The sequence below is a fragment of the Alligator mississippiensis genome, chromosome 10 (genome assembly GCF_030867095.1).
Source record: "Alligator mississippiensis isolate rAllMis1 chromosome 10, rAllMis1, whole genome shotgun sequence".
Taxonomy (NCBI): domain Eukaryota; kingdom Metazoa; phylum Chordata; order Crocodylia; family Alligatoridae; genus Alligator; species Alligator mississippiensis.
In genome coordinates this window covers 75351653-75363589 of record NC_081833.1, presented here as the reverse complement: position 1 = coordinate 75363589, position 11937 = coordinate 75351653, and the positions used below count along the sequence as shown (strand labels likewise).

Here is an 11937-nt window from a genome sequence, read left to right as displayed (position 1 = left end):
CTAGCATTAATTTTTGTTTCCCTCCCCCTGCAGGAATATGCTTCTAAAATGAGCACAAAGGGCTCAGTTAAAATAAATAAATATAAGGCAGTAGGTCCGAGCACAACTAACCTTTAATGGTTGGCAGCAGGGATCTCCCACACGTGGCTGGGCACTGAGACAGCAGAAGATGAGCGTTTTACTAGCTGATGTTTTCTCAATTGGCAGCAGAGGAAAGAGGGTTTCCAAAGGCAGAAGAAGGACTGTGGCCCTTTGAATTAATTTTATTGCAATCTCTTATTGTAATTTTTGTTAGCTTGTAGATTCTGGGGGAAAAATTAACCCCGTTCACCCCACTATTTCCAAGTAACCTCTTTTGATGCAGGGAACTGCAGTGTTTCCTTGCTGACATTTTCTCCCTGGCTGCACACACGCTGGGACAAGATAATTCAGGGAACATGAAAACAAGGGAGGCAAATCGCTTTGGTTCACACGACTTGGAATAGTTGTCATCTAAGCACCTCCTAATCCATCAATTCCTAAGCTAATCCGTCAAAATGCTCATTAAAACGCAAATGTTCTTATCTCTCTCACCCTCAGCCTTTAGAGGCTGCTGCTTTTTTACTTGCTCCCTCCAGAAATCTCTCTCAGTGTGTTGGGTGTGTGCAGTTTTAGCGCCTTTGAAAGGTTTTGCCAGGTGGGCGCAGGTATATTTCCCCGTCGTGTTAACGCAAAAGAAGGGGTCAGATCTCTCTGAAGAGCCTAGTTCTTGCATCTGTTATTGGAAGGAGGCTCTGTTGGAAAGGGGTTTTGTGGGTTTGCCCAAAGACTGTACGGATGAAATCGCAAGGTGATAGGAAGACCGAACCTGCCAGCCTCAGCCACAAATGGAGCTGCCTTTTTCAGGCAGAGCTTAAGGGTGATCCCGTGCAATGGAAATTAAAACGAGCTCTTGTCGTTCAGATCTCATTACATCTATCCTGTCTTGCAGACCTTAGCACTGTGTTCATTCTTTAGGACTGATGTTATTTCTCCATCTTGGTTTTTAACAGAACTGGGCTCCTCCAGGCTGCGAGAAGCTGGGAAAGTGCTTGGAGCCTCCCACATCCAACCCTACCAAGTGCTTCTGGCTGCACTGATATTTGCTCCGGGGCAGCAGATCGGGTCAAGAAGTGAAACGAACTGAGGTCACGGTTCATGGCGCCTGTCTTCCCGTATTGACACTCGTGTGTTTGTGCCTCGGAAAGGAGCGATGTCAGATACCATCGTTTGCTCTTCCAAAAGGATCAGTGTTACAGCCTCACTTCTCAGGGCAATAGCAGTTCTCTTCTGTTGTTTGATTAGGCCTCCCTCTCAGTAGATGAAATGACACGTTGCTGCAACCCATAGCATGTTTGCGGTAATGGGTTTGTTTTAAATGATACAAGAGACAGTTCCTGCCCGATTGCAGTTCTCCCCTTACCTCAGAGATAAAGCAGACGGTCTCTTGTCTTGCTGCTTTCTCTCCCTGTTCTCTTGAGTAACTCTTCATAGAGATGCCCTGAAGTGCAAAGCCTCAGAGGAGGAGCACATAGATAAAAGGTGTCAATTTTGCTTTGATTTTGACTGGCCTGTGCCAGTGCTTCTGCTGGGACTTAAAGCTGGAGGTTCCTGACTAGAGAGTCTTGTCCCTCTGCTCAGGTTCAGACCGACACCATATTTGGGGTCAGGAAGGCATTTTACCCCCTGGTCAGATTGGTATGGACTGGGAGGGGTGGTTTTCCTTCCTTTGTAGCAGGGACACAGTCTCTACCTGGGATCTCTTGACCACCTTTTACAGAAGCAGGACATTGGCAGCTGTGGTCCCCCTGCTTTCCCTGTGACAGGTTCGGATGTGTTGTCAGGATTGACATTAGTGTTACTAAGAGGTTGGACAGTGGATTTGTCTGCATGATTTGGACAGGGCTGATCCTGCTTCAGGCAGGGGTTGGACTAGATGTGACCTCTGGAGCTCCCTTCCAGCCCTGCCTCTCTGTGATTTTATGTCTGATTTGTTTTCTTGTGACCAACTTGCTTTTCAGCTTTTTCCCTGAAATTGTAAGTGCTTTGGGACAGGTCTCATCTCCTGTTTAACAGCCCTGCAGCCTCAGCAGGGTTCTCCTGTGCTACCCCAGAGCAACTAACAGCAGCAGACTTCAACTCCCTGCAGTATCCTAATGTGAAAGAGCAGTCGCCAATCAGGAGAAAATGCAGTATTTTCCAAGTACGCATTTGAACGCGGGGCTGGTGTGAACATTAATTAAGCAGTATTGGCAAAGCACTTAGATGAAAAGCGCTAGCTAAGTGCTAAATTCCCTTGCAGCATTACAGGACATTCTCTGGAGCAGCACGCAGCACACCTCCCTTCACGGCTGCTTCATTTATCCTTTCATCTCGGGGAATCTGGGTTCAAACGTGGGTGAGGTGATGCTTCCAGCCTCCTAATGTGAGGTCACTTCTTGGCAGGCGGGAATGTGAGGTCGCTTCTCAGCAAGTATGGCGCAGCCAGCCAGAGGTTTGGAAATGCCTGTTCAGTCTCAACACCCTTCCCAGTTTCTGCCCTGTGAGGAGTTCTTGGCCCTGCGCAAACTTTTCTAAGCGCTGCGTTCTGCAGCCTGGGCGCCGCGTTCCTGTCGGCTGAGTTCACAGCGCATGTGGGTCCCTAGCAGAATTGCGCATTGCAAGCTGTGCTCTCACACGCTCTGCCAGTATTAGCATCTTTCCACTGCACAGAGAAAACCCAACACGCTCCTTGGAGGATGGCAGGAGACGCCAGTAGTCCAGGCTGCCGAGGGATGCCTCTTCTGCCATTCCAGAGCATCGGGTATTGTTCATGCTTCTCTGGGTTTGGAGCTGTGCTGGTGCAGAGAGGGAATGTCAAGGTACTCTTCACATTCCTACTTGATTTGTTGGACTTCCCCAAGAGGCGGGTAGCTCCAAGGGGGTTTGAGGCAACCGTCTTTGGAGTAAGTCGTGTAACGCTCCCTGCTCCCCTGCTTCTAAGTCTCTTGCCCACACAAAATCTCCTCCCCCTCCGCCCCTTCTGTTCCTCAAAGTACCTGCCTCCTGTGAGCCCCTCCATCATATCCTGTAGCACATGCTAGATGATATCCTCTAGCATGTGCTAGAGGCTGGATTATCCCATGAGCATGAGGCTGTCAAGAGTTGGCTCTTAACGCTCCGCGTATCAGGACTTCCAACCTCTATCCGGTCTCTGCGACGGCCTGATCCGCTGCGCTGTCAGTGGCGACTGCTCTGCTGTTGCACATCTTCATTAACTTGGTGCTCGCTGTTGTCCCTCGAGTATTTAAAAGCATCTCTGATCAGGACCTAACATGGATTGCATTACAGGCGGATGGTGTGAGTCTCGAATGCCTCACATAATGTATTGGATGACAGGGGAGGGTGGATCTGGTGAGAGGAATCATCAAAGAAAGCCCTCCCATTCCCAATCTCTGCTCCCTCCCACCTTTAGAAGCTGCCACCTGGAAAGGCTCATCACCCTGGAATCCACTGTTACCAACACCACGTCCAGCCCCCTGCGTCTGCAGTCACTGGTAGATGGACTCCCTGTTGATCCAAAGTTGTTCTGAATGCACTGGAAGCAGTAGCAGCACGGCTTCTCAGGGCCCTGTGCAAAGAGAGGTCACCCATGCCTTTTGAGCAGAAACTCAGACACGCTTCCTAAATTATCAGGCGTTCAGAGCATTTAGGTTGTGTTCACACAGGTCTGGGCACTTGTTACTCCAAGGGTTTCTTATCCTCTGCCCTGTTTAACTCTTCCCCAGCTTACAACCAGTTTTGAAGATACTGCCCTTCACTCCGCTATCACCTGCCGATACAAGTCTCAGCTTGTCGGTTCTCAGTGGGCACATCTACACGGGACTTGAACTGCCTAATGACCTAATAACACTGCGCAGTAGTGTGCTGGGCAGAAACTGTGCTAATATGTTACTGCGCAGTAGTATTAGGCTATTGCACAGTTAGTGTCACTAAAAAACTATGCACCGGTGCTACTGTGCAGTAGCAGAAGTTACCGCACATTGATTTAGTACTCGGTTATCCAGGTACCAAACTTAATGCGCAGTAATTATGGCGCATTAACGAACGTAGACACACCCAGTGTTCAGTTCTCTAGAACATAGGTGCTCACCCCGCTCTGCCAAACCAGCTGCTTGAGATGAAGTGCTGTTCCTAACCACCACGACCAAAACCAAAGGCCTGGCCAGACCCCTGAGCCACCGTTTCCCATGCGCTCTACCGGGTAGAGGTCACCAGCCTCAATTCATACATCAGCTGTGGCATGGAGCACAGCCATTTCCCTGACTCTCTTTCTCCAAGTATCTCAGTGATGCTTCTGTTGTGGTGTTTGTTCTGGGGTGGGAGCGCTAATTAAGAGACTTGGCAAATAAAAGCAAATTAAACTGATTCAAGAATTGTTGAACAACATTGCACTGTGCCCTGTTCACGGGGACCCAGCAAGAGAAAGGTGACTGCGGGGAGATTTGTGATGTCCTCCGATGATAGTCTTTTAACCAAAAGGCTGCATACTTAAGAATGTGTGTGTGTGTGGCGGGGGGGAGGCGAATGACTAAAAATCCTTACATGGTCCTTAAACATTTCTAAGGCATTGAGTCGATGACAATGCATTGCCTGATGTCTGTGATGTCTCATGTTTTGGAGTAAATCATGCAGAAATAATAAATGCCAAAAAAGCACAATATTTAGAGCCAGTATTAGAAACACATGTACAAAACAGCAATATTATTACAGGCATGTGAATGGCCAGTTTGACTGCTAGCTGGTACAGACATGTTTTAACGCACTGACGTTTGTTCACAAATAAGTCGGTGCCTCCTTCAGAAAGGCATGGTCCTAGAAAGCTGGCTGCTGTAAGTGAAGTCCCCTGCAACACTTGTTTAACTCCCTGCACTGTGCTTGTTCCTTGATAAAAGATGAAGGGTTTGATATGGAGGAGCTGGTGCTTTACGTTTAAAATAAGAACAGTTATGAATAGCAAATTGAATTTAGTTTTATAGCTGGGTCATTGAGAAGTGTTTTAAATCAGTGCCAAGGATGTACAGATGCTAAGGTTGGTCTTGAGGGGGCCACAAGGAATTGAAGAACAAAATAAAATGGTATTTTGTGCGAATTTCTGCACCACGTGGATTTTTAGGTAGCAAAATGACCTTGCAACAGAGAACTGCATCCTTTCCTTTCCCTCTTGCAGCCTGCAAACAGTTTGGGTGAAGGGTGGTACAGGGGTGCAGGGCTGGGAATCAAGAGACTTCCAGATCTGCTTCTGACCTGCTGGGTGGGACTTTGTCCAAGTCGCTTCCTTTCCCTGCCACGTTTCCCTCCGTCCTCTGCCTAGTTGCGCAGTGAGCTGTGTGGCAGCGATTGGGTACGGCTGTACTGCGGTCGTAGAAGCGTATAGCGTAGATAGACGATGCTAGGGGGTTGCATTGAACTACTAAGAAGCAGGACAAATGGCCTGCCCTGATCTCCATGTTGCCGTGGCTGGAGGACTACCACTACCTGAACGTAACCAGCGTGAGGGAGTGTGGGCAGCTCTGCAGTCACATCTGCCACCGTAGCATGGGTGTACCACCGTCTCTTGCTTTATGTACGCGTGCAACATCCAGCACGGCGAGACAGTCCTGGCATACAAATTCCCAGCAGTGTGCATTGGGACAAATTCCCGGAGACGCTACTGTGGTGTTGTACCACTCCGGTTATGTAAAGCACTGATCAACTTGGCTTAACGGCAGGGATGAACTGAGCCCAGGGCTGCCTGGTCACGGGAACAGCTCAAAGCGGCCCGGCCCTGAACAGACAGACCTTTGCTCCAGCCTCGGGCTGCATCGCAGCCGTGCAGGGCCCTGTGCAGGGTCACCGTGCTCCCAGCAACCCCCAGTTTGGGAATTCCCCACCCCGAGGCAGGAGCTGGTTTGCTGGTGGCTGCTTGAAGCTCAGCCTTTCAGACGAGGCTGCCTAGGGGAGCGGGTCTGCAGGATGGCTGGGCGCAAACCAGCAGCAATGGAAGCAGCTGGTTTCTTGATGTTTTGCTCTCTTGAGCTGTGTAGCTTTTATTTAGAGCCGCGTCTACGATCTAAGGGAAAAGACGCTCTTCTCCGAGACGGCTTATGGTTCTGTGGTATGCCCCTACTTCTTTATATTTAAATATGCCTCCTAAATGCCATAAGCTTTAAATCTGTCCAGGCCGGGAGTCCAGGGAATTCTTTCCTTGACTTTAATTTCCAATTAGCTGAGGCTGGATCCTCCAGAGATGGCTTCCTCCTCACCCCCGGAGGCTACATTATCATCAGCCCTTCAGCGCGGAGAAGCCTCTGAAATTGATGTAACTAATAATCACGGAGAAAGTCCTGCTACGTTTGCCATCCACGGCTGCAGAAACGGAGGCTTGATTTGAAAACCTGCAGCGACAAATGGATTATTTCGGTGGCAAATTGGTCTCTGTGGACCAACAATTTGGGGATCTGAGCGCTGGAATTGGAAACCAGCAGATCAATTCCGAACGTTTACACGCAAAGTCAATGCCCCGCAAACCGCATTGAGCGGGGTGATGAAAGATAACAGGCCTCTGCATTTTAAACGCGACTCCTTGGGAAGCAACATTCAAAGTGCAAATGCGACGGGTCTGAGTGGGCCTGCTGGAACGGAGGAGACAGTCCCCGCGCACTTGAGACGAGCCTTGCAACTGAATCCCTAGACAAGTGTTGAGGATGACTGAAACCAGGAGGGTCTCACTAAAGGAGACAGCAGTAATGGCAATGAGGAGACTCCAGGGATGCTCGTGTTGGTACCTAATCCTCCAGAAGGCCGAGACACTCGGAGCAGCGGGAGCAAGCAGCTGCCCACAGCTGCAAAACCCTGCCTTTTCCTGAGATGCAGGACATGCCTGCCTGGTCACGGCCCTCCTGAGAGCTCCCCAGCACCAGGTCACGCTTCGCAGCATGCGGCATTCAGGTGGATAACTTGAAAGGTTGGGAATATGTTTCTTCTTGGGGAGATATTCACCCTCAGACATGCTGAGAATCGAGAAAGGTTCAGAGAGCCAGCCTCACCGAAATTCAGAAGTCAGAAACATACAGATGCATACATTTTAATAGCAAATTTAATAATAAAATAGAGAAATGAGATATAAATGATGAAATGGTATAAAGACATATCAAGCAAATGATTTAAATTTATAAAAATGTGCATTACTCCTGAAGAAATAAACCTTGTTAACATTTTGAGATTATTTTAAGTCAACTTGTCTAGGTCCTAGAGTCTCCCAAAGCCTCTCCCAGGTGACCAGCCTGTCTGGGAAAAGGATTTCTAACTTAAGCGCTCTTTTAAAACTTAATTTGATGCTTGGTCCATTTGCAGATGAGCTATTCAGCAAGAACTGTAGTTCAAGGTTGAAGAGCATCGATTCTGACAGGCCCCCGGTTTTGATACTCTATTTCCTGCCTCCGTATCAAAACATTTACCAAATAAGGGGTGTGTGTGGGTGTGTGTGTAAGCATTTCTAATATATGTAACTCTAATTGATAAATGACTATTTTTATTCCATAGCTGAGCTATAGCTTGTCTAGCATCAACCCACTGAACGCACCCTTTAGTTTTTTTCCATTCTGTCTTGAATTTTCTAAAAATGGATCGCACCTCGTGACATCCTCTGGCTTAATCATTTCCTTTGCTTCCTCTTCTCTTACCCAAAGTTGGTCAAGTGAATGCAAACACAGCGCTATACCATATCATCATTAAGCAGCTGAAGGCCTACTGGAAGAGAGTAACTTCTGTTCAATCACAGGGCAAAACTTTCTAGCAGCTGAAGAAAGAGCCCACGAGGGAGTCGCTGTCCGGGCACTGATTTGAGAAAACATTGGTCCAGACTGGGAAGACAGTCCTTTCGAAGGCAAAACAGGAGCTTGCTGGAGAATTTATAACAGCCACGTTATCCAAGTCAGGCACTATCCCTTACTGGTACCCTGGTACCCTCACTGAAGAAGGAAGCTTTTTTTTTTTTACCATTGTTAGAAGTATCCCTCCCCAAATTCCTCCAACATCTTAATAGCATCAGGAAACTCAGACTGATAGTAAGACTGCAGCGAACACAACGCGCATGGCTTGATGGCTCTTTAAGACTTCTCTGACTGGCAAAGTATGGCGTGACTTTAGTGTTTCTGACGGCGTGGAGGTGTGACTGATTTCCTAGGCATTGTTGGAAGAAGGATTATAGTCTGCCGATATAGTCACGCACATTTTTTGAACTAAACTCCGGGCTTCTTAAAAAAGAAATGTGAGGAACGAATTGGAAATATTTGGTGCTAGGGTTCTCCCCCCACCCCCTTCTTAGAAAATTAATTGGATTTAGGCTTGGTTTTTTAATGCCACAATCTGGCCTGTCTGCTCGGTGCACGGTATACCCTCACTCAGCTCATTTTTACCCGTGTTCAAAGTCTAGTTAAAATCCTGTGAATTAAGTTTGAACACCCACCGGAAGGTGGATCCCCACTCGGAGCTCTCTAATCACTAGGGTCAGGTGTGAGATGCATCCTCCGACTGCCAGCTCAGCAGACTTTCCATCCTTTCCCCCCTTGAAACCACTTAACACCCTTCTGGGCAGTATGTGGTTGGTAGCACGGTTCCCATCTGACGGGGATACGGGCTTGGCTGCCAGCAGTGAGGCCATTCTGCCAAACCCATTTGGTCTGGATCAGTCGCAAAAACCCAGCCGAGCTAGCAAGGCCAGCCAGGGAGAGCGAGGTGGGTCTCTGTCCCCTTTCCGTGGGCCTGTTGACATCTGAGAGATGATTTCTAGATTAGGTCCCCTGTCCCGGAGGCTCAGAGAGGACACAATGACAGCTCTAACCCTAACTCTAGGCTACGATTCATCAGACTTAGTTGCAGCAGCTTAGCCAAATATCCAGCACCCCGAGCCAGAGGCTCAAAGAAACTTGGGTGGAAGGAGATTTCCCACTTACCGGCACAAAACATTTCGGCTGTGAGTCGTAAGTGGCTTTTGTTTTGAACTTTTGCAAAAGCTGAAAGCAAAAGGAAACATTTATAATTGACCCAACAGGAAGGAGGGTTTTTTTCAGATTTTTCCTTCATGGAGAACCAATGTTTTGGTCTCTTTTCCATTTGGGATCGAAGCCCTGCCTCGAAGTCTCAGCATCCTTTATGAGACGGAAATCTGCGTCTTCCTCCTCCCTTGGAAGTTTTTAAGGAGAGGTGGGATAAACCACGGGGGAAGGATTTAGGAGCAGCCGGCCTGCCAGGGGTTGGATGAAGAAGATCCCTTCCAGCTGCAGGATACACACGGCTCTGCCCCGGAGAGGTGAAGCAGGTGTAAATCTCTTGCTCACTGCAGCTTCCATCTAAAACATTGCACCTTTCACATCAGGATCTCAAAGTACTTAGGAGCATTCATGAATTGAGCTTCACCGAGCCCTGCGACGTGATCATTGGCAAGCAGCTGTAATACTATCGTGGGACGCACGCGTTACTGTTTGAAGGTCCACAGGGATCCGAAAGACTCCCAAAGTCCATGTCATTCTTCCTTGCCGGTCTAGTCCGATGGGATGCTTCAACTTCTCACTTGTGTTGGTCCAGCATTATAGTTTGGCCTGAAATGCTGGAAGTTGAGTCCTCAGCGCATCCTTTTCAGATAGGAATTGCCCTGCTAGTCTCATTATCCCTTAAAAAAGCAATTCAGTGATTATGAGAGAGAAGCAGCACTGGAAGCCAAGCACAGTAGATGAGAGGGGAAGGTCGAGCACTGTTCAGCTGGCAGTGTTTGAAATGGGGCTGTCACAAGGTGATTTACTTTTTAGATGTGCGGATACAGGGCATAATTCAGGGCAATGCAGATGCTATGTTGCTTCTGTAGGAAGGGTCGATTTGGCAGCATCCGAGGAGGAGTCTAGGCTTCATCAGGAGCGTGCAAATCCCCTTTCGGCATGCCACGAGTCCTTGGGACCTCCCCTGCAGTGCATCAGCGTGGGATGTGTTTCCACCGCATCCAAGAGCATGGGCTCACGGGTCGAAGCAAAACCCCCTGGGCTTGCTGCTCTCAATGCTGGTAGCATGCATGGGCTTTGCATGGGACCGTTACAGCCAAGAAAGAAGAGGTTGGTGGAAGCTCGCGTGTCCCTCGACGATGAAAAATAGAACAACTCTTTCCACGCCGTGACGTGCAAGAAAATGACCCAGATGATTTCTTTGCGCTGTGAAAAGGATTTCCTTCCAGCAGAGCGGCTGGAAGAGCTGAGCGCACTGCACCCGAGTTGGCAAAGCTGCAAAAGAAACTCTTCCAGGGGAACTGGCAAGGGAGCCGACAAGCCTCTGTTGCAGTGGAAAGCGATGTGCTTGAGCCGCCTGTGTTTGTTTCTTGGTTGCTGAGGGCCGGGGAGGTTGGAGCAGCTCTTGGAGAGAGGATTTTGTAGCGGCTTTGACTTTGGGAAAATCTTAGTCTTAAGGGAAACTGTTGGGAAAGGAACAGCCGTGACCTCCTCTTCCCTGGACCTCCCGCTCATCCATCTCGGGAAGGAGCTTTCCCAGAAACAAATATCCCGAAAAGGACAACTTTGGACCCGCCTGCTCTTTCCCGTGTTGCACTTGGTGCCCACCAGCCCCTGAAAGGCGATTTCTTCCTTGTCCTTGAAAGAGGGCTCACTGCGGGATCCTGATGGCCCCGGGTGCCATCCAGCCTGGGGCACTGGGGGCTGCCCTCCCTTGGCAGGAGGCTGGGAGTGCCCCCTCCCTGTGACGTCATAGCCGGGGCAGGTGACATCACCCTGCAGAGGAGCGGGTGGCATCCAGAGCAGGCTGCAAGCACTGCCCAGCGGGTGCTTCCTGAGCCCAGGGTGCAGCTCCCTGCCAGGCAGGGAGCAGAAAGCAGAGAGGCAGATCAGGAAGAGAAAGGGGATGGGAGGGCATGGGGGCTAATCGTGCCATGCCTGCCAACCACGTTAACCCCCGCTGGTGTAGAGAAACCCCAAGTCCAGCTTTTTTGGGGGGGGTCACATGTCACCACCTGCAAGGCTGTTTCTGCGGTCACAAATTCCTGGCAATGCGCTGCTGTCATTAGGCAACTCTTTAAATGAGGGGGGCAGCGACTTAGATCCAGCACAAGCAGCCACGCTCGGCCTTTCCAGGATCTGGCCAGAAACCCGCCGCCAGCAAGGCACAGCCGAGCTGCAGGGACCCGTCAGCATCCACCGGAGAGGGGATCCTCCTGCAGCAGCTGGACAAGGTAGGAGCTGCTCCTTCTTGGAAGTCAGTTTAATGCAAACATGCAGAGAACAATACAGAGCCGAGGCGCGTGGCCGGCGCTAGGGCAGTAGATGCACCCCCTTCCCAAACCCAGAGTAATGCATGCAGACAGTGACGGAAGCACCGGTGATTTTCAAAAGGAAGCTCCACCAGTAACAATCCCTGGCTGCTTTGGAGGGCATTCAATTAACGGAAGATTTAAAAAAAAATTTTTTTTTAATTAACGGAAGAAAAGGACAATGAGAATCCCTCCATGGAGCTGAACTGTTAAAACCTCCACCCGGCTCTTGTGCCTCCGTGGCTCAGACGGGAGCTGGCTGGGTCACAGCTAGGGTTGCCAGCCCTTCCAGGCTATCTCCTGGCGACTACTGAAAGCAATCTGGGAGATAGGATATTTTAAGGAAAGGACAGTACATCTTGCTGGGGGAAAAAAAATCTGCAATAGCTTCAAACAGTTGGCAACTAGTCACAGGGCAGGGCAGGGTCGGACTCGCGTGCAGCCACTTAGAGGAGCCGAGAGCGCAGAGCTGCAAGGAGACGTGTCCAGTTTGCTTGCTCCAGGTGGGAGATGGGACCCGGCCGCCCTCCTGTGTGAGAGGCCAGTGTCCAGCAGGACGGGGGTAAAAGCACAAGTTAAAACATCTCTGCCTT

The 11937-nt window shown here is 49.6% G+C and overlaps 1 protein-coding gene across 4 annotated transcripts in view; it reads left to right on the top strand.

Annotated features, from left to right (window-relative positions):
• The window catches only part of GALNS (galactosamine (N-acetyl)-6-sulfatase), a 48691-nt gene extending 44266 nt beyond the window's left edge, over positions 1–4425 (top strand). For all 4 annotated transcript variants that reach the window (XM_059713954.1, XM_059713955.1, XM_019496612.2 and 1 more), the window contains one exon: positions 1032–4425. In XM_059713954.1, coding sequence (XP_059569937.1) covers positions 1032–1118 — 87 coding nt within the window. In that variant the 3' untranslated portion in view covers positions 1119–4425. The remainder of the gene's footprint in view (positions 1–1031) is intronic.
• Positions 4426–11937: the final 7512 nt, after the last annotated feature.